This window comes from Lasiodiplodia theobromae (genome assembly GCF_012971845.1).
Source record: "Lasiodiplodia theobromae strain AM2As chromosome Unknown scaffold_34, whole genome shotgun sequence".
Taxonomy (NCBI): Eukaryota; Fungi; Ascomycota; class Dothideomycetes; order Botryosphaeriales; family Botryosphaeriaceae; genus Lasiodiplodia; species Lasiodiplodia theobromae.
In genome coordinates this window covers 360,923-380,818 of record NW_023336513.1, presented here as the reverse complement: position 1 = coordinate 380,818, position 19,896 = coordinate 360,923, and the positions used below count along the sequence as shown (strand labels likewise).

At 55.9% G+C, this 19,896-nt stretch overlaps 7 protein-coding genes across 7 annotated transcripts; 4 read left to right on the top strand and 3 right to left on the bottom strand.

Moving 5' to 3' along the window:
- Positions 1-20: 20 nt before the first annotated feature.
- LTHEOB_9912 (ATP-dependent RNA helicase dbp8) lies at positions 21-1,611 on the bottom strand (the record flags this gene model as incomplete). The annotated part of the gene is made up of 2 exons (XM_035519552.1): positions 21-1,077; positions 1,127-1,611. 2 exons carry the CDS (start codon positions 1,609-1,611, stop codon positions 21-23), a joined length of 1,542 nt encoding a protein of 513 aa, XP_035368495.1.
- Positions 1,612-3,229: 1,618 nt separating this feature from the next.
- On the top strand, positions 3,230-4,968 carry LTHEOB_9911 (uncharacterized protein; the record flags this gene model as incomplete). Its single annotated transcript, XM_035519551.1, has 3 exons — positions 3,230-3,994; positions 4,047-4,783; positions 4,839-4,968. 3 exons carry the CDS (start codon positions 3,230-3,232, stop codon positions 4,966-4,968), a joined length of 1,632 nt encoding a protein of 543 aa, XP_035368494.1.
- A 961-nt stretch (positions 4,969-5,929) lies between these two features.
- Positions 5,930-6,463, bottom strand: LTHEOB_9910 (Glutaredoxin protein; the record flags this gene model as incomplete). The annotated part of the gene is made up of 3 exons (XM_035519550.1): positions 5,930-6,087; positions 6,254-6,352; positions 6,412-6,463. 3 exons carry the CDS (start codon positions 6,461-6,463, stop codon positions 5,930-5,932), a joined length of 309 nt encoding a protein of 102 aa, XP_035368493.1.
- Positions 6,464-7,098: 635 nt separating this feature from the next.
- Positions 7,099-9,455, top strand: LTHEOB_9909 (LMBR1-like membrane protein; the record flags this gene model as incomplete). The annotated part of the gene is made up of 2 exons (XM_035519548.1): positions 7,099-7,451; positions 7,514-9,455. The coding sequence occupies 2 exons, from the start codon at positions 7,099-7,101 to the stop codon at positions 9,453-9,455; spliced, it is 2,295 nt and encodes a 764-aa protein (XP_035368492.1).
- Positions 9,456-11,808: 2,353 nt separating this feature from the next.
- On the top strand, positions 11,809-12,777 carry LTHEOB_9908 (uncharacterized protein; the record flags this gene model as incomplete). Its single annotated transcript, XM_035519547.1, has 1 exon — positions 11,809-12,777. The coding sequence occupies one exon, from the start codon at positions 11,809-11,811 to the stop codon at positions 12,775-12,777; it is 969 nt and encodes a 322-aa protein (XP_035368491.1).
- A 1,308-nt stretch (positions 12,778-14,085) lies between these two features.
- On the top strand, positions 14,086-14,939 carry LTHEOB_9907 (Gpi ethanolamine phosphate transferase 2; the record flags this gene model as incomplete). Its single annotated transcript, XM_035519546.1, has 2 exons — positions 14,086-14,254; positions 14,308-14,939. The coding sequence occupies 2 exons, from the start codon at positions 14,086-14,088 to the stop codon at positions 14,937-14,939; spliced, it is 801 nt and encodes a 266-aa protein (XP_035368490.1).
- Positions 14,940-17,400: 2,461 nt separating this feature from the next.
- Positions 17,401-18,791, bottom strand: LTHEOB_9906 (Arp2 3 complex subunit protein; the record flags this gene model as incomplete). The annotated part of the gene is made up of 4 exons (XM_035519545.1): positions 17,401-17,463; positions 17,824-17,980; positions 18,143-18,270; positions 18,567-18,791. The coding sequence occupies 4 exons, from the start codon at positions 18,789-18,791 to the stop codon at positions 17,401-17,403; spliced, it is 573 nt and encodes a 190-aa protein (XP_035368489.1).
- Positions 18,792-19,896: the final 1,105 nt, after the last annotated feature.

Sequence of the window (19,896 nt, the reverse complement as noted above, 5' to 3'; positions counted from 1 at the left end):
ACGACCATTACCTACCACCCTCACTTCTTGCGCTTCACCAGCCCCTTCTTTCTCTTTCCAGTGACATCCCTTCCCTCGTCGATCTCCAACAAAGCTTCTCTCTTCTTTTCTCCCACAATCTTCAGCGCGTCACGAATGACCCTGGTCTCGACGTTGACGCCCTCCTCTTCGTACTCGACCATCTTCGTGCCAACCCTGTCCTCAATGGACAAAATGAGCTCCACATCCCTCTGCCCCACCATCGTCACGCTCTCACCGGAGCGTCCCGCACGCGCAGTACGACCGACCCGGTGGATATAGTCATCAGGGTCGCGAGGGACGTCGTAATTGATGACCATCTCAACGGCGGGAATATCGAGACCACGGGCGGCAACATCGGTAGCCACCAAGATGCGGGCAGCCTTGGCGCGGAAACGAGCCAGGTTAGATATGCGTTGAGACTGAGGGAGGCCGGAATGCAAGCTTGCCACGCGGTGTTCGAGAAGACGCAGCATTTGCTCGAGAAGCTGCGCCGTCGAGGTGCGGTTGACGAAAATGATGGTGGATTTTGATTCGTTGGCGGGGGTGAGGAGAAGGGTATGTAGATAGGCTTCCCGGTGAGTGACGGGAACCTGGAGGTACTTTTGCTGCAGGGTCGTGGGGACAGCCAGGTCCTCTGTGTCAACTTCACAGACAAATACTTCTTGCTTGCCAGGTGTCCGCGGCATATCTTTCAAAGCGCGGACCTCGGGTGTGACGGTGGCCGTAAACAAGAGGGTCTGTCGTTGGCTTGATGGTGGGAGGACGGAAAGACAAGTCTCGACGTCGGGAAGCATGCTGCCGCGGCCAGATGCGAGAAGGCGATCGGCCTCATCGAGGACAACAAAGCGTACCCGACGAAGGCCGCAGACGGTGTCTTCACCGGACGATTTGATGTGGTCAGCAAGACGGCCGGGAGTGGCAATCACAACATGGGGTCTTGAAGCCAGTGCTATTGCCTGTGAGCGCATGTCGGTACCACCAGTGACCAGGATGGTCTTGAGATTTTGAGGTCCTCCGATAGCATTGAATTGCTCGTAAATTTGGAGAGCAAGTTCACTACAGATGATTAGGAAGGTGATTCAAGCATTGGGATCGTGGTACATACCGAGTCGGGGTTAGGACTACAGCAAAGATGGCCACGGGATCTTCGCTCCATTTCTGGAGAATCGGCGCGGCAAAGGCAACAGTCTTACCAGAACCTGTTCTGCTACCGCCAATGCAGTCTCGGCCTTTGATAATCTCGGGAATACAGCCTTTCTGAATGCCTGTGGGTTTTTTGATGGCCATGGCAGAGAGAGACGCAACAAGCCATGGTGAAACATTGAGAGAAGCAAAGGAAATGTTTTCTTTGTAGTTCTGGGAAGCGAGAATAGTAGCCGGTGTCTCTTTTTGGGCGACACCAGTCTGTTTCGCTTTCACACGTGAGAGCGTCGAGGTAGGCAGGGACCTTGGCTGCGGCTCATCTTCTGAATCCGAGTCGGCGACAGGCGACAATTTTCTCCTTTTCCTGGCTCCGTGCTCTTCAACTCTCACATGCGAGCTCTCCGAGTCGGAGGCCGAGGACGAGGCGTCTACGGACGAGGGCGACATTGTTTTGTCGTTCACAGTCGGAAGCCGAAGAAAGTCGTCAAAAAATCTTGGGCGCTCGGAGCTGGAGCTGGTTTATCCGGGCTCGCTTAGTCAGGCGGGCCACGGCCCATGGCGCGCGTATCCACGGTACGGGCTCCTGTCTCGACATCTGGCTCCTGCGTGGCCGGCGGGGTCTTCGGCGCGGGCTGAGACGGAACCTTGCGTTCGATTGGCTGCCAAGGCTGTGATTCCAACCTCGACTCTGCGCATTGCTGTTGGCCGGCAGCATGAACTCTGCTTGCATGCGTCGCCGCGATCATGAGGAGCAGCGGGCGTTCCACCAGCAACGCCAAATGGCACGCTGGCTCGAAGCGCCGAGCCCACGATGCCCCGCAAGGGTCCATCAATGCATCTCGTCCTTCTCCAGAGGCGAGATCCCCCTGGTGATCATCGAGATGCACGGCGGCCGGGATGCGGCGCAAAGCGCGGGCTCTGCGAAAGCCAGAAGCAGCCAGCGGCGCATATGGAGTCAGGCAGGCCGCTCGCAAATTGCCAAGCGCACCGACGACGAAAGACTCGGGCGGGTCCGCATCCACAGCGTTCGGGACACGTGTGGGACGCGGTGTTGCTTCGCCGGCCCCCTTTGAGCCTGCCGCTGCGGTTTTGGCCCGCTCCAGCCGTCAGCAGGCTGGTACTGTCGGGGGGTCGGCGTGACGTCGACGTGCCGGGGCGGTTCGCTCGAGGGGAGCCCGGCGCGGCTCTGACCACCCGTTGCGCGCTGCAGCCGGCGTGTAGTAGGGCACAGCGGCGCCAATTCACCGCCAGCTGCGCATACCGAAGGGCCCATTCCAACTCTATTGCGGCCGCGGAGGTCGGTGAAGCTGCTCTGGTGCCGTCACATAAGAACAGCGCCTTATGAAACGCACCATCCGGCCCCCAGCCCAACGGCCAAGGAGTCCAGCTACGCCTCACGCGGGCGGCTACACGACGGCTACAGCCGTAAAACCTGCGCTTCGCCCTCGACCTCGACTTGCTCCCTCTCTGCATCCCTTCGCTCGCTATCCTCCCCCACCTGTCACCCGCCTGCCATAGGGCTGCCCGCACTGCGCGCTGGCCCAGGGAGATCGCTCTCGGCAGACCCAGACCCAGCACGCGCCAGAACCCAGACGCAGACGCGCACGCAGCCGCACGCACACGCACAGCTGTCGTCCATTGCGCCTCCCAAGCCCCGCGCCGCTCCCGTCCGCTGCCAGCTCCTCCGCGCCGCTGAACTCCCAAATCCAGCCCAATCCTGACGCTCCACCGGTCCCACCGCACGCGCGCACGGCCGGCCTCGATAACTGCAGCTCCACCACTGCTTTCCCCTCCCGCATCGCCATCGAGCGGATCCCCTCGACACCACGGCTCTCCTCGCTCCCCCATCGATCCAGCCTTCCTGCAGCCAAGCGCCGCCCGCCCCGACCCGATAGCTGGGTCGAGCCTACAAAGGAACACAAAGCCTCCTCCCGCAGCGCTTCCCGCCGCGTGCCTGACGCTGCTGGTGGCATCGCTGCGGGTGCTTGCAGACCCTGCACAAGGGCTTTGGCCGTGTGACTCCCGAGAGAGACGATAGTCGAGTCCGCCTCCAGCACCATCCTACATGCAGCCGAACGAAGCCGCCTCCGGCTCGCGCCCCAGTACCCCGCAACACCAGCAATCTCAGTCTTCCAGCGCCATGTCGACGCCAGCTCCTCTTCTCCGCCCGCCGATCCCGGGTGCGCGGAGCCACTCCTCGCCGCGCGCTCCCCGCCTGGGCCTATCCATCCCGCCCTCTCCCAACGCAAGACCCGTCGTCAACGGCCAGACAGCATCAGACGTCCACCAGATGCCCGCCCTGCACCCCCCGCAACAGCCCCTCAACGCCCGTCCGTCTCTTCCGAAGCTCGCCCTCGCCACCCCCAGCGGCGGCCAAGCAACGCCGCAGGAGGGCGCCCCCAAGCGCGGCGTGGCCGGGCTCAAATTACAATTACCAGGCAACTCGGCGTCGGGGAGCAGCAATGCCTCGGCCAACAGCCGCAGCGGCAGTTTCGGCGAGCGCGGCCCGCCGTCGTTGCAACTTAACACGCTAAACAACAACTCACACGACCCCATCTCCGCTCTCTCTAACGGCCAATCGCCCACCCTTAACTCCAACTCGTCCGCCGAGATGACACGGACCAATAGTGATATAATGGTTCTGCCCGACCTTGCTCAGCTGCAAATCGACAAGGGCGGCAACCTGGAACCTGGCGATTTGGATAATGCCGGCTGGAGAGCGGCAAGCAAGGAGGGCCTGATTGAAGAGCTTGGTTCGCTAGGCGAGGGTGCCGGTGGTGCGGTTACGAGGTGTGTCTTGAAGGGTTCCAAGACTGTTTTTGCGCTGAAGGTGAGACTCTCACATGTCTTTGACTCGGACCCCGAACTTACTGGCGGCTTAGATCATCACTTCGAACCCCGACCCTAGCATAAAACGTCAGATTGTGCGTGAGCTGCAGTTCAACGCCTCCTTACAACATCCCAGTATTTGCCGTTACTATGGAGCTTTCCAGCCTCCATCTAATACCTCGATAATCAACATTGCCATGGAATTTTGCGAGGGCGGTTCCCTCGACTCGGTCTACCGCGAAGTTCTCGGCCGTGGGGGCCGTATCGGAGAGAAGGTGCTGGGCGTCATCGCGCGCGGCGTGCTGGAAGGCCTGACATACCTTCACAGCAAGCGTATCATCCACAGAGATATCAAGCCCTCCAACATCCTCCTGTCACGTGCCCCGATGAACCCTGACGGCTCGAGGCAGCACGGCAAGGGCTCTCGTTTGAATGCCTGGGAAGGCATCGTCAAGCTTTGCGACTTTGGTGTCAGCGGAGAGTTCGGTACCAAGGGCATGGCCGACACATTTATTGGAACTTCGTACTACATGGCACCGGAGCGCATCCAGGGTCTCTCCTACACAATCACATCCGACGTGTGGAGTCTGGGCGTCACATTACTGGAAGTCGCCCAAGGCCGGTTCCCCTTCCCGGCCGATGCCGATGGCGAGAGCGGTGCGATAGCACCCCGCGCCGGCCTTATCGATCTGCTCACGTACATTGTGCGGCAGCCGATTCCCAAGCTCAAGGACGAGCCCAAGAACAACATTTCCTGGGGAGACGGTTTCAAGTATTTCATTGAGTGCTGGTAAGCTAACATCTCCACGAACCAAACTTTGATATCTTGCTAATCGGTACACTAGTCTGGAGAAGGAGCCCAACCGTCGGGCAACACCTTGGCGCATGCTGGAGCACCCGTGGATGGTGGAGATGAGAAGCAAGAAGGTCAACATGGAATCCTTCCTTGCGAAAGTATGGGATTGGAAAGACTAGGTGGCTTTTAAGACGCAAGGAGAGAGCTAGAGAGTGTCCAAAAGTTATTTTTGTTCACGAGGCACTCTCGCAGCATCACACATACACACACACACAAAAAGTTTCGAAGCTCGTGACGCTGCGCGTTGGGCTAAAGGCAGGGCAGACGAGATGATGGGAAAAAGAAAAGGAGAATTTTCAAAGCACCAACACATCAAGGCACCTTTGCTTTCTATCGAAGAAAGAGATTGGACTCACCCACACGTGATCTTTCCTCATCAAGGATCGATTCGTTTAAAGGGTTTCATCGTGTCTACCAACCTGGGTTTTTTGTTTCGGGATTGGTAGTTATCGAACGGGCGGCCGCCAGCACACACGCACACACAAAGGCATTGGAAAAGGCGTTCTCTGTTGTATTGTTGCTTTATTTGTTTACTCGCTTTTCCGGTTCGTCTTGGATCCTTCCCTGTACCTTTTTTGAAGGGGATTCGGCGGTTGGTATTCAGTGTGGATGTCTTTACTTTTGCCAGGTGATTGAGATAAGTGTATGGGCGAGTCGATTCCGTCCCCGCACGTTCAGGGCCTGCGGATGTGTGGAAAAGCCTGTTGGGTTGAGAAAGACGCTGGTAATTGGAGTAATTGACTTCTGATCAACTTGTTGTGTTTTGGTGATTAGAAATTATGAGTTCGCCGTCACTTGCATCATTTCACTTTATTTTGACATCTGTCGTTCGCGGTAGGTCGGAGGTTAGAGTCATGACGTATATCAACAGTCATCAAAGCACATTATCAAATTTCGTCACGCATCAGATGGAAGTTTTGCATTTTACATCATTTCGATTTCCATCTAAACCCTAAGAAATGGTATCTCTCTAATCCAGCCATGATGGGGGTTCCGGCTTTTATCGCAGCTTAAAATAAGCAACGCTTCCCATCTATCGTACGCTTATACCGTGAGGGGCGAAGAAGGACTCGGAGGGATTTAGATGGCCTTGGCGGCCTTGAGCAGGCTGGGCAGCTCCGACTTCTTGGCCTGCAGGTCGCTGTTGCCGCCGATGTGCTTCTTGTCGATGAAGATGTTGGGGACGCTGCGCTGGCCGGTCATGTCCTCGAGAGCGTCCTGGATGGCGGCGCCATCATCTACATGTCCAACGTCAGCAATCCGTATTCTTTTTATTGTTTCCAATCTGGTTGTCTTCTGGTCGCGCCCGGCAGATCTCGGAATTCGCTTTTTTGCCGAGGTAGATGGTGGGGTGTGGTAGTGTGTAGGGCGAATAAGAGCGAGGCTAGTTGCGCTTGTACGTACCGACTTGGTCGAGCTCGATGGCGTAGTACTTGGCGCCCAACTCGGAGAGCAGCGACTTGGTGGCGCGGCAGTAGGGGCAGTAAGACTTGCTGAAGACGGCTATTTTTTAAAGGTTAGCTTCTTCCGGCTGCACAAGAGAGGAAAATATGGTTACGCACCAACAGCGTTGTCGTCGATGATGCCCTGGGCCTTGGTCTTCGCGGCAGACATACTGGCGGGACTGGTTGCGCGAGTGAAGAAAGATCGTAGGAACTGAATGATGGGCAGTTGGTTGGAGCGCTGAAGCTTGTTCCACGGATGTGGGCAAGCTCAAGCTAAGGTGGGAGGGGCGGTGGTTATATAGAGGCTCAAGTGGGGAAATTGCAAATAGCGCCAGGCCTGGACCGGATGGCGACAAAGAGCGTGGATGCGGGATGGAGGGGTTGTGTCAGTGGTCGATTGCTAAGCGTGAGGGCTGAAGAGTGCTCGTGCTGCTGCTAAGCCAAGCATTTCGCCGGGGCCGCGCGCAGGGACGCTGCATGACGCAACCCCGATCCTTGGCGGTGTCACTTGCAGCCAAAGCTGCCACCCAAACTTATCACCAAACAAACCTCCTACCCGAACCGGCCACCTCTTTGACGATCTTTCGAGACTCGAGCCATCACCCGAGAGATCCCGCCCCGTTACGCGACACCCCCACCATCCCGCCGCCCCCGACGACGCGTCCCGAGATATGCGCGCGCGACGCCATCCCTAAGCCACACCGTCTGCGACTCTGCTAGGGGCTCTTTCTCCCCCCTCAACCCCCCAAACAACATCTTCGACACTTCGACTCAACACCGCGCGCACCACCAACCGTCCGCGCCATGAGTGGAGACTCGGGAAGCATCGCAGCCGCCGCCGTGGCGTCCGCGCTGGTCAAGCGCTCCTCGGCCGGCTCCAACGCCTTCTTCTCCATCTCCGTCGCCGTCATTTGCCTGCTGGTCTTACTACTGCTACGCTACTACCTGCCACTGCGCAAGACGCCCGCGTACCTGCTCGTCCCCGTCTTTTTGGCCCTAGCCTTGCCCGCCAGCATCATCCTGCTCGTGCCCATCGACCTCGGCAGCGTGAGGAGCGTCAATGGCGAGGACAAGGGCGGAAGGGGCGTCTGGCTGCCGGAGCGCGCTCTGCTGGTCTGCTGGAGGATAGGATACTGGTTAACCTTCGTCCTTACTTGGTACGACTCCCTTCGGTGTGGGAAGTGAGGGGGTGGTTTCGCTAATTCGTTTTTTTGCGCAGGGCGATTCTTCCGCTTCTCGGCGAATACAGCGATGCCGGCTACTTGGCTCCGAAGTCGCGCTTCCTTTACTCGCTTCGCTCGAACGGGCAGTACTGGATGATTATCATTGGCTGCAGCATTGTCGGCGCTATATACTTTATAATGACCAATGGCTTCCACTTCACGTCTTTGAAGGGTTTGGTCATGGCTTTGGCCTATGCGTGGGGTCTCATCCTCGCTATTTACCTCATGGGTCATGGCCTTGTGGCTCTGCCTAGGCGGCTTTGGAGGAGCGCGAGCATAGCGGAGCGGTTGAAGAGAATCCAGGCCCATGCGCCCAAGGTCCACGAGAAGCTTGAGGATGCTACTGAGAAATTGGAGGACTACGAGGCGCAGGTCATGCAGTTGAGGAACAAGAGGAGCTCAGTGCCCAGAGAATTCCAGGAATGGATCGAGGAGCTGGCGGACACTGCATCTCTGTTGGAGGCGCAGCCGTCAAGATCTGTTGGCGCCCCGAGAACGACCATTCCTTCAGTGATTACCGAGAAGTACTTGGCCGATCTGACCAGAAGGCTGAAGAGGGCGAGACACGCAAGGCTGCGCTTTGAAGATGAATGGGCGCGCTTGGTTTCTTCCGCTGTTTTCACCCAGGCTATCCTTGATGCTGCGGGCCCCAAAAAGCTCGATGCCACGGCTGGCTCTACCTGGAGACGGGACAACTTCTGGTCCCGACTTGGCCGAAGGACGCTCAGCCCTCGCATGCGTTATCACTGGCATACCCATCTCATTCCTGCCCTCTACTACGCCTTGAGTGTCTTCCTTGGATTGGCGTCGGCTGCTGTTGTTTGGTCTGAATTTACCAAGGCTATCTCCGCCAAGGTCAATATCATTAGCCGCACGGTTGTCCACCATCCCAGCTCCGACTCAAAGATCGGCTTCGCAGGACAATGCATTGCAGCGCTCTGGCTACTTTACATGGTTATGTCCGCGCTCTACGCCATCACCGAAGTCAAGATCTGGGGCAACCGCGCATTGGTCCGTCGCCAAACCTACGCCGAGAGCGCGTGTTGGTATTCGTGCCAGGTCGCCAAGCTGACGGTGCCGCTGGCCTACAACTTCATCACCTTCTTCGAGGGTGAGATCTACAAGGAGACGGTCTTCTTCTCCTTCCTCGGCAAGCTGGTCAACCTGACGCCGCTCGGCTCGGGCTTCTCGAGCTACTTCCCCATGCTCATCCTCATCCCGGTGGCGGCGACGCTGTTCGGCCTGTATGGGCGGGCCAAGCGCATCATCGGGCTGGGCGAGTACATGGAGATCGGCGACGAGGATGACGACGAGATCGACAACGCCTTTTCGGGCTGGCGTGAGGGCCGCGCCCTCATCGACCGCGAGGTCCACGGCAACGGCCTCCTCGCCGGCACCACCAGCGCCCTCGGCCTCCGCAACGCCCCGGCCGCTGCTTCTTCCTCGTCCTCTCCGCTCGCCGGCTCCTCGCCGCGCACCGCCAGCCCTGCCCAAGGCATCCTCTCACCGAACAAGAACCGCTCCCCCGTCCGCCCTGCCGGCTTCGCGAGCCACAACCGCACCGCCACCAGCACCGCCGCATGGCAGCAGCAACAACGATCGACAGCTGCTTCTGCTTCTGCTGCTGCTAACCCTCCTTCGTCGTCTTCACGCGGCCGCCCCGCCGCCGAACGCAGCACCAACAACATCTTCTCCAGCGCCGCCGCCGAAGATGCTGCAGAGGCTGAAGGTGGCTGGCTCGGCGACTTCACGCACCGCCTGCGCAACACGTTCGAGACGGCAGACTTCACGCCGCCGAAGTGGATGAGACCGGGTTCGAGTGATGGGAGTGCTGGTAGTGGGGGTGGAAATGTAGGGGGTGGTGAGGGGGAGGGAGCGCTGGGGCCGTTGGAAAGGTTGTTTGGGGGGAATAGGGGGGGTGGTGTTAGGTTGAGGTAGTTGGTTGGTCGATTGGTCTGGGGAGAGGGGGAGGGAACGGTGTGAAGGAGAAGGGAGTGAGTGCTGCTTGGGTAATATGCATGAGCGTGGCGTTGGATGTATGCGTTTTTTTGTTTTTGTTCTGTCCCCTTCTAATACTTGTTCTTGTGTATCATCATCTCTCATTTCGCCCCTTGACTTGGGGTTTTGGGATTGCCCCCGTTTTGATTTGCTGCGAGCATGGCTGGTGGCGGTGAGGGACGAGGGACGAGGGACGAGGAAAGGAGTCTTGTAGAAAAATATGGCGCGTGTTGGGTAGGATAGACTTTTTTTTCGCGTGGAAATCAAAGAGATCAACAACACTTCTAAGCCAACAAGGACCTTGTTTACATCTGTAGGAGGTGGGGACTTGGACGTTTTACACGGCAAGATACCATGCATGGTGTTGAGATACTACTATGATGTCACACTTCTCCTAAACTTTAGACCCCCTTGCTTTTTTTTTTTTAGTGGTTCTACTACAGTCTCCTCTCGCAGCCGATGACTAGCATGGGTTTTTTTTTTCTTTATTTTTTGCTCATGTCATGGGTAGATGAAGCTATCGTCCGGACGTGTATGTAGAATTTTTAAGTCCACATTTTCGTCCGGATGATAGCTTCAACTACCCACATATATTACTTTTTCGAAGAAAAGGCTGAGGTATAATTACGCCCGGGGCCTTAGTATTCTTAGGGGGGGTGTTGCAGCCGATGGCTAGCGTGAATTTATTTGTATCTTATACCATGAGTAGTTGAAGCTATCGTCCGGACGTGAATGTGTAATTATTATTTCTACATTTACATCCGGATGGTAGCTTCAACTACCCATTCATGTTGTTTTTTCGAAGAAAAGGCTGAGGCATAGTTACGTCTGGGGCCTTACTGTTATTCTTCACGCTAGCCCGCCACCGGCTGCGAGACCCCCTTCTACATCTAAGATTCTTACCCATTATTCCTCAGGGCTTCCCCCAGATGCAAAAGAAAAATTCACACGCACCTTCGTATGTTCCCTGAAACCATACATGCAACACCACACGCCCAGACGACAAGACCAATTTTTATTGCGAGCCAAGACCGGGGAGGGGGACGCACGCACCCACCGCCGCCAAAAACCCGAGGGGATGGTGATAGGGCAAGGTAGGAGTAGTATCGCACAGCAGGGTGTGCGTCGCTGTGTGCGGGCCGACTGCTTGCCCAAACTCTAAAGCCTAAACGCTCAACTTCGAACGTCGTGCCAAGGGGTTGGCGCAGACACGTGGCGATGCAGGACCGTGTTGGTGCTTGCTGCGTGTGGCTGGCGCTGGCGTGGGCGTTGGGCGTGCATGGGCGTTGCGCGGCGGTCCGAATAGCTGGGTTGTGGGATCGCGGTGGGATGCCTATACTACTACTATCCTTCGTTTATTTTGCCTCACTTTTTTTTGTGCGCGGTAAATGATGCTGGGGACTTTTTCTATTGCACTGCGTTTTCTCATTCGCGAGTCGCTTTGGGGTAGTACGATGTACTACAAGAGATGCATTTGTTGCGACTGTAAAATAGGAGAAATAGTACAGGCGAAATAGGCAGGGATATAAATTGCGTCAAAGTCGTGGCATAACACAACGGGTTATTACTACGATTGATGTTCATCAAAGACAATCACAATTTTATTACTTCTTCTCCAGTGGCTTGGTCGTTACAAGTTGCTTTGATCTCTTCTTCGTTATTCTTCATCTATACCCTTTACTGCGCTCTGACCATCTGTCCCCGACAGCCAGTATGGAGGGATATCGCAGCCGAAGGCTAGCGTGAAGAATAGCAAGGTCCCAGGCCTAAGTATGCCCTAGCCTTTTCTTCTCTTCTCCTTCTTTCCCCCCTTAATAAACAACATACGTGGGTAGTTGAAGCTATCTTCCAGACGAGAATGTGGAAATACTCTTAAAGAGGTACGTTGTTATTCGTAAACTCTCAGAAAATTCAATTTGTTGCAAAATCCCGGGCATCAAGATATGCCAACTACCTTGGTAAAGTCGTCCAATTCAGTCTAAATCGAAACGTAGAAAATATACCATTTCAATGAAACGTGCTTCAAAAGAATAATTTCATTGGAAGAGCGTCGCAAGACCCTGAATCACGGCTTGGTGGACCCCTTTCCTTTCCCCTGGTAAGCAAATCGAAGTCAACCACGGATTTTCCGCTTCCAGCTACGAAAAAATGTCACTTTTATCTGCAGTTTAAACTCTTTGCGCCGCGGTAGCCAAGGACTACATATAAACGCACCAGGCAATCAATCTCTTACCGTCCAGATCTCTTCCTCATACAATCAGAGAAAAGAGAAAACAGCAACAACCACGACACCATGTTGCTCGTCCCTTCCAAGATGCTCGCCGACCGGGTGTGCTCGACGTACCAGACCGCGGGCACTGCTCCAGTGTCGTCTTCCTCGTTCTCCTCTTCATCATCACAACCGTCTGAATTACCACCTGTGTCACCACTATCGACGCCACATTCCCTGCCGCCACTCTCCACATGCACAAGCACCACCCCAAGTTCCTACATCTCCTTCTCCCCCAACGAGCCAGAATTCACCACCACACCACCACTATCACCAGCCACACCAACAACCACCCCCCTCACCACCACCACCACCACCCCGCCACCCCGCCCACCCCGCCCACCCCTCAAACGAATGCCGACACTACAGCAGTTACCGGGCGAAATTGTCGAAGATCACGACGACACACCAGCACTTCCCCCGCCGCCACCGCCGTCATTAGCATCCTCGTACTACTACTCCTCCTGCTCCTCGTCGTTGACATCGTCTTCGGAGTCGCCATCGTCGGCGGCGGCGTGGGTGCCGCTGCCGCTGCGCTTCAAGCGGACGAACACGCTGGTCAGCAGGGACAGCGAGAGCGCGCTCGCGCGGATATCGCAAGCCAGTCCACGGACGGCGGTGCGGAAGAGGGTGAAGAGTGTGGATAAGGTGGTGAAGGGGGGTTATGGCGGGGCGGACGGGTTGTGGAGTGTGAGCGATGATGGGGAGGATGAGGAGGGAGAGGGAGAGGGAGGAGACGAGAACGGAGGGGATGGCGGGGGGCTTGCGGCGGGGGTCAAGAGGATCCTGGGGGCGCTGACGAAGAGGTGGTGGTGGAAGCAGCGTGACGAGGAGGATGGTGATGATGAGGAGGAGGAGGTGGTGGTGGAAGAGTGTTGTATTCACTCTGGTGCGGAGGCGCGGGTGGACAGGTTTCAGGAGTTGCATTGTAGGGGGTGCTTGCGGAGGGAGAAGGGATCTAAGTTCAAGCAAAGTGGAAACTGGGTTTGTTGATATCAGGTACGCGCAGGTTGCATAAGGGTAGAAACGGTCATGGGTGTGGATGACCGAGGTTTGATGCGAGGTTTTTTTTTTTTGAAAAATAAAAAGGATATTGTAGTTCATTAGAGGGACGCAAAGAAAAAAGGTACATATCCTTCATCTTGGGAGCCTTGGAGACTCAGTGAAGCCTTGGCACATGGCGGGCAGTTAAAACAAAAAAACCAACAGACTTGGGCTCCAGATGCTGCAAGATGTGAATCTTTAGATGACGGAGAATTCACATGTGTGCCAAAGGGAGAAGGTGCGGACAATTTCTCGGACGAGGACCGTCAGGGCTGCGGATGTGTTCGGCTGGCTGACCCAATCAATAAACCACGGCTGACGGCAGCATGATTGGAGATGGTGTAGCGGATATAATTTAGCGGCCAAAGAGCGGAGACGGGCGGAGGACGACGGGATGTTAGCCTCATCATCAGCCACAAGAGAGATCGTGGATTCAGTCCCATCTCGATGCGATTTTGCAATGCAGCTGCGAAAGTGATCAAATGTCGACAAATGACGTGCATCAGCAGTGGAGAACGCTCCGAGCAGTAGTAATCATCGTCGTCGAGTGGCGAATGTGGATAGAGCAGGGGTGCGGTGCGATGCGGCTGGGATTGCTGGTGAAGATCACCCGGCATTACCAAGCACGGTGATGTCGTGTTGCTCATGTGGGATGCTTTGAAACGGCTTGGTTAGACCAAATGCGGGCGGCGCTGAGGGGCGAGTACGGCGAGCTGGCTCCTTACCGGTTCCATTCCGCGCTGAGAGAGCAGGTTGGAGCTTGGGAGCGCAGGACAAGACGGTTACGCACGTCGGCCACCCGGCTGGGCGCGACGCGACGCGGTCGTGTTGACGTCATCGGTCTGGATCTGTCACGGCACCCAGCACGGATTCGCTGCGAACGAACTGCTGCACAAGCCGTTCTGCCAATCAGTCCGGTGCGGGTCAAGCCTTTGCTTGGCTGTTGTCCAAATCATGGTCAAGGAAGGGTCGCGCCTGCCCTCAACGTCAGACCCTTGGCTACGCACTATAACCCGTCCTCTTCCACACACGTTTCCTATTTCTCCACCCATTCACTGTTGCGCGACTCATTCTGCTCCCCCAGTCTCCAGTGTCTTTCCGTCGTCGCTCGTCGTTTTTGGACGTCGATTATTTCCGCGAGCAGCCAGCCCGTTCTGCCGCTTCCATCCGTTTCCGTCACAACGAACAGGCCATTCATAACACCACCACAGCCACCAGCAACACCGCTTCAGCCTTCGCACTGCACAACCCTCCGCCATGGCTGTCATCTGGGGGCTCGATCTCAAGGAGATGCAATGGGGCAAGTTCAAGAACTCGTACATGTGGAACAATGAGTACCACCTGCGCCGCACAAAGTTCATTGTCTACCAATGTGCCATGATCTTCTGCGTCATATCCGAATCTCTCGGCACCGCCGTGCTATCCGGTATGCACCTCTCCTTCCCGCCCAACACATCCAAACACTAACAACCGAGCCAGATTACATCGACCAGCAGCGCCTCGTCGCCAAGCTCAACCACGACGCCTACGTCTACAACAACGACTACGTCGGCGCGGGCTCGTACAACATCTTCGTCGGCGTCTACATCGCCACCATCTTCGGCGGCGCCTTCTTCTTCGACCTCTTCTGGCCCGAGCGCCGCGAGTCGCCGCAGGTCAAGCTGGCCTGGCGCATCTGCTCGGTGCTGGCCTGTGTCTTCGCCCTGTCGTCGGCCCTGACTATGACTGTCATCACCGCTACCCACTTCGCCTACGTCGCCGGCGTCAGCGACGAAGAGGCTCGCCGCTTGCTCGCCGCTTCGTACAAGAGCCCCGGCAGCCCCATGCAGTACCGTCACAGTGGTCGTGCTATCGCCAGCGTCGTCTTCCTCTGGCCCGGCTTCGTCGCGACCGTCGCCAGCACCGTCATCATGTGGAAGAGCTTGGCTCACAATGACCGCCTCGGCCCCAAGAGCACCCACGCTCGCGAGGCGGAGAAGGGCTACGGTGGTGCGCCGGTCGTCGATGGTCCTGCTGCCACTTCGGATGGCGTTGCTCGTCCGGAGCATGCGCACGTGAACGGCAGTTCTTCCACGGAGATGAACGGTGAGAAGGCTTACGAGGCTGTGTGAGTGAGTGGTTGGATGATGAGGCAAGCACTGAAGTGGTAATTGGGGAGTGGCCTCTTTCGATTCTTTCTACTACCATTGACAATGTTTTCACGACTTGATCATGATGATACCCACCTGTACTATTAGATTACGCATTGGGACTGGGCTGGGCTGGGTTGGATGGATGGAAACAAAAGAACGACGATTTCATTCATACGGTCAAGAGGATGGATGAGGACCGGTAATAAGTAGGGTTCTTTTAGGCTTCTTGTCACTGTATTACTTCACCGTTGCAACCACTTTTCATCAATGCGATCGATAACAAGTACTTCACATCCGCATGATTTCCCTTATCGACACTGACTTGCTATATCTGTTGTCACATAGCGACGTGCATCTGTGATGTCCCAGTGAACGTCACAGATAGCAATCCCTCTTCAAGCAACGCTCTATACTTCTCCAAAGTCCGTATGCTTTTGTGGTTTAGGCCAAAACGAAAAACATATGATAGGTATCTAGAGCGCATAAAACCTTAAGGCTTCGCCCTTCTCTCGCTCTCCAGATACAATGATTGAAAATCTTATATATCTAAATGCAATGAATTCATCTCTCTATTCTCTCCTTTTCTGCTCTCCTCTTCTCTGGATAAGCTTGCAACTTACGATTACGAGAACCAGAACTGTAGTAGAATGTGTGCAGATTTTAACTTGACGTGTCCCACCCTCCGAGAAGAAGACTATTATCTGCTCCTACGCAGAGAAAGAGTAGTGAATTTAGATTAACCTGAGGAATTTCCTTCTCGCTGAGCTTATTATAGGTGCGGGTTGAATTTGCTCGAGGATCCGATTCCGTCTGACGTTGGCCTCCCGCCTGTTAAACCATCTTTTCAGGTCTCGGGCGTTTCTCCAAGGATCCGGATTCCCGGACGAGCTGGTCCATGCCGTACTGGCCGCAGTAGACATAAGCATTGTAATTCCGAATTCATTATCGCCGTTGCTCGTAGTGACGATGGCCCGTATGCCTAGCACGGGTTTGACATTCTCACACGGATGGCCCTTTTTGTGTGAAGTTCGCTGGCCACTGTGCACATGCAACTGGCGGCGAATTGGGAAGCATCTGGACTCAATAGCAAGCCTGGTCACCCGGTATGCCAGATTGCTGATCAGTATGACGGTACTGCGGCGGCAGATGGTCGATTGTGACCGTAAGAGGCACACATCGTAGACCAGTAGGTGTTCGACATCGTCGAACGTGATCGGATGCTTCACTATATCATTTTCGACCTTTCCGTCTCGGGGGAAAAACAAGCACCTCTCCGAAAATAGAGCGTGCAACTCTGGTAGCTGAAGCAGATCTTTTTTTCCTTTTCCAGTAAGCACGTTTCCGGATAGTGAAATGCTTATTTGTCACTTGCCGTACCATCACTCAACCACCAGTGGCTCTGAGTTGCACACACTTGATACGAAAGAAATACCTCCAGGCACGGCTATTCTACAGTAATACCTGGAGGCTTCCTCGCACCCCAAAGTGATGTCACACAGCAGCGTGTTATTACCACCGCGGTCTTAATCAGGGCGGATCCCAACCGCGGTAGACGTGTACGATGTCGGTTCCATTAGTGCTGTAGCAAGTCAGGCTAGATGGAGAGCTCTTGTCCGGATACAGCTGTTCGCATTCATGTCCGGATAGACGCATCATCTACTCCAACTTGTTACAATTCTAAATAAAGCCAACCTCGACCTGCGGCAATTTGACTTGCAATAATGCACGAATCTCCACACGTCTCCGCCACTTGTTGGAAGACCCCTTAGATTCTGTAACTTGCACAACTATCAAAAACGTCATGCGGGGTTGGTTCGCATAGAATTAGAACATGGGGAGTTAAAGCTGGAGTCACGCCATACCCACGAACAGAAGCATTCAGACCAGAGAGCTTCAGCCGCGCTAACTCAATCGAAATCCCAAGCGAACCCCCCAGTCCTGTAGGCTATGGCGCTTAGAGAACCCTGGAAGGTGTAGTAGTTTTCTAATGATCTCATGACAATCGGTGTACTTTCGATGCCCTTACTTCGATCCCGGCTCCCTCAATGCTGGGAAAAGCAAGCGCGGGCGAAAAAAGAGACCATATGACCGGCGCGAAAGGAATTTCCCAAGAGCCAAAAAAGAGAACAGCAGCAATGGACCAGGGTAGAGGGGATCAATCCGGCATGAAAGCATCAAGCATGAAGCATGAGAAAAAAAATCTTAAAGTTCTTCGTCGGCTTATGCCGAACGATGCTACTTTTACGGTAGTGCAAGAATGTACACAGCCTCCTCCCCCGCCCGGCATACATGGCCTCTTGTGCGACCAACCACCACCGCGCCGCCGCTTTCTTCTGAGTCACTTTACTCTGTTCTCTAATGCATGATCTTGATTCCTCATGACTAGCGGAATGAGGCAATATCTTGTGTTGCCTGTGTCTGTGTGTGTGCGGCGCTGATCTTACACAGTCCTCCGGTCCGACATGGCACGCGCAATGGTTCCGAGACCAGCAACCTCGACGACCTGTATGCAAAGAAAGGAAAAGGCGGTCAGTCCAAAAGCGATCTCGAATGGAATGAGGAAATAGAGACAGCGTGGGGGATGATGGTTGATGGGACCATATGGTAGCATCGAAAGAAGAGACCAGAGACAAGCCAAGTCGCAGCGTTGTAGTGCAACCGCGCCAATATGATCTGCAACAAGGGGGCAGGTATGTGCAAAAAGCCACAAAGAGCCGCTGCCACACGTCGTCCTTCCCAAACCGGTCATGGGGACGCCGAATGCGGTATTGTGCCGGGCTATTTGGGAAAAGCGGAGGCTGAACTGCCAAAAAGCCACCGCTGCACACACGCTGAGACAAGGGGAAAGCGTAACTTAACGTACCTTCTCGTGCCAGCTAAGCAGCACGCTCATGGCCTGACCACCGCCCTCGCCGCTGCCGATGCGCGAGGATATCGAAGACACTTGGGAGAAGCCGGTTGGCTGAGGGGTGAGGTTCGACTTGGGGCCGGACGGGGCGCCTTGGGACATGCCCTTGTAGCTGTAACCAGGTGTCAATAAGCAAAGTCTTCAGGTGTTGAGCCGCCCGGGCGACCAAAGGGGAAATGGAACGTCAGGAATCAAAGATCCGGGCCAGTCAAAGCAGAAGCTCAAAAGCGCGGCTATAGTTGCACGACCGACACGGGCACGGAGTAAGACGTACAGGTACTTCATAAGCGTGTCCAAAACCTCGGGACCGCCTTCAGACTCGTATATCCTGCTCAGGATAGGTGACATTTCCGCCTGGCGGATGGATTGGAGCACCTCAATGACAGTGGCGGTGTGGACGTCCTGCGGGAGTAACATTGGGGTCAGCAATCGCACGCCAGGAAAAGCATCATGCCCCAACGGTGTAGCCGCGGGAGGGGGAGAGAGGCGGCGGCAGCGGCGGGCGAGCTGAAGCCACCCCCATGCCGCCCGCATCCCCTCATTCAGGCAGATGCCGCATGCACACATACACACGCGCAGCGCATTCTCCCGCAGCGTATAGACTAGTTCTCCTATACCCTCCCTCCCATGCCTCCGCGATATTTTCCAATATTTTGCCGGGGAGGGGGCCGGAGCGGCGTCGACCGAGCGAAACTCACCTTCCCTTGCTGATCAGCCCCGTAGGGCGCATTCTCGAGGGCACCCTTCAGCGCGCCCTCGCTGTCGCCGCCCCTGAGCAGCTGGCGGATCTGGCCGGCCAGCGTCTGCACGTCGGCCGTGGCGACAGGCACGACCGAGGGCGTCAGGGAGGCCATGTCGAAGTTGGCCGGCGAGTCCGGGTCCAACGCATCGATGTTGATGGTGCGCCAATTGATGTTTGCCATGTTGGACGTGTGGTGGGTGCGTGGCGGAGGCGGAGCTAGCTGGGTGCTGGGTGCTGCGGGGAGAGGGGGGGAGGGAACGGTGGCCGGGGCGGGCGTCGTCGGGGGGGCCGGCCAGCTCAGGCGGGTCGGTGAGTGTGCGCTGGCTTTTTTCTTCGCAGGCGCTGTCTGAGACCTGAGGGCAGGACGGGCTGGCGGGCGTACGAGAGGAGGCTGCTGAGGATGAGGTGGGAAGTGAGTGGCCTTGGGCGCGGTAGGTGACGTGGGGTCGGGTGCTCCTGCGGGCGGGCACTAGGCGGGCGGGTCGCTGAGCTTGGCGGCAGCTGCTTCGTCGAAGCACACAAGCCTCCCCCTCCAAAAACAGCACCAACCCTGGAGCCCCGAACAGCGCTGTCCGCCCCGCTAAGTCGCACAAGCAAGGGTTCGGGCGACGCGGCACACGGGAACTGGATGCGAGATATGTGACGCCTCTGCTCGCCGAATCGGGAGCGTCGACGAGCGCCTCAGGCAAGCGCGCTGACCGGGAAACAGGGCATGCCGCCAGAGATCTCGCCAGCTTCATGGATGTGCCCATCGATCAGCCGTCGCCGGCTGCAGTAGGCGCGGGTGACAGCCAGCGGGACCGCCTTCCGATGCAGCCCTGTGCGACCGTCACACGCCCGCAACCCCGGCACGGTTAACAGAGCAGACAGACTTGTCGAGAATGTAAATCGTGATTACGCGCATGTTCTACTAGCCCGCCGTCTCCCCCTGTCTCCAGTAAGACGGCAATGCTCTTCTAATGATACACACAGACAAAGGCTTCCCAGACCAATCTCCCCTTCGCGCCGGAATTGCCAGAACCCGATCATTCATGTTTTGCGCCGTACGAGTTCCGTATTGTACAGTAAAAGCCGTTGCGTGTGCGTGCAGAACGAACTGCGATGAAACGAAGTCTATGCCAATGTTCCCAAAGTGGTGGTAAAAAACACAAGGAAACAGAAAAGAAAAAGAGGAGGGTCAATAACGAAAGCAGCCCCAGTTTTGGTATCCCCTTTTGCGTGAGCAAACCCATGATCTAATATAACGCCTGATGAAAAAACTTTTGGCATGGAGAAAAGCAAGGAGG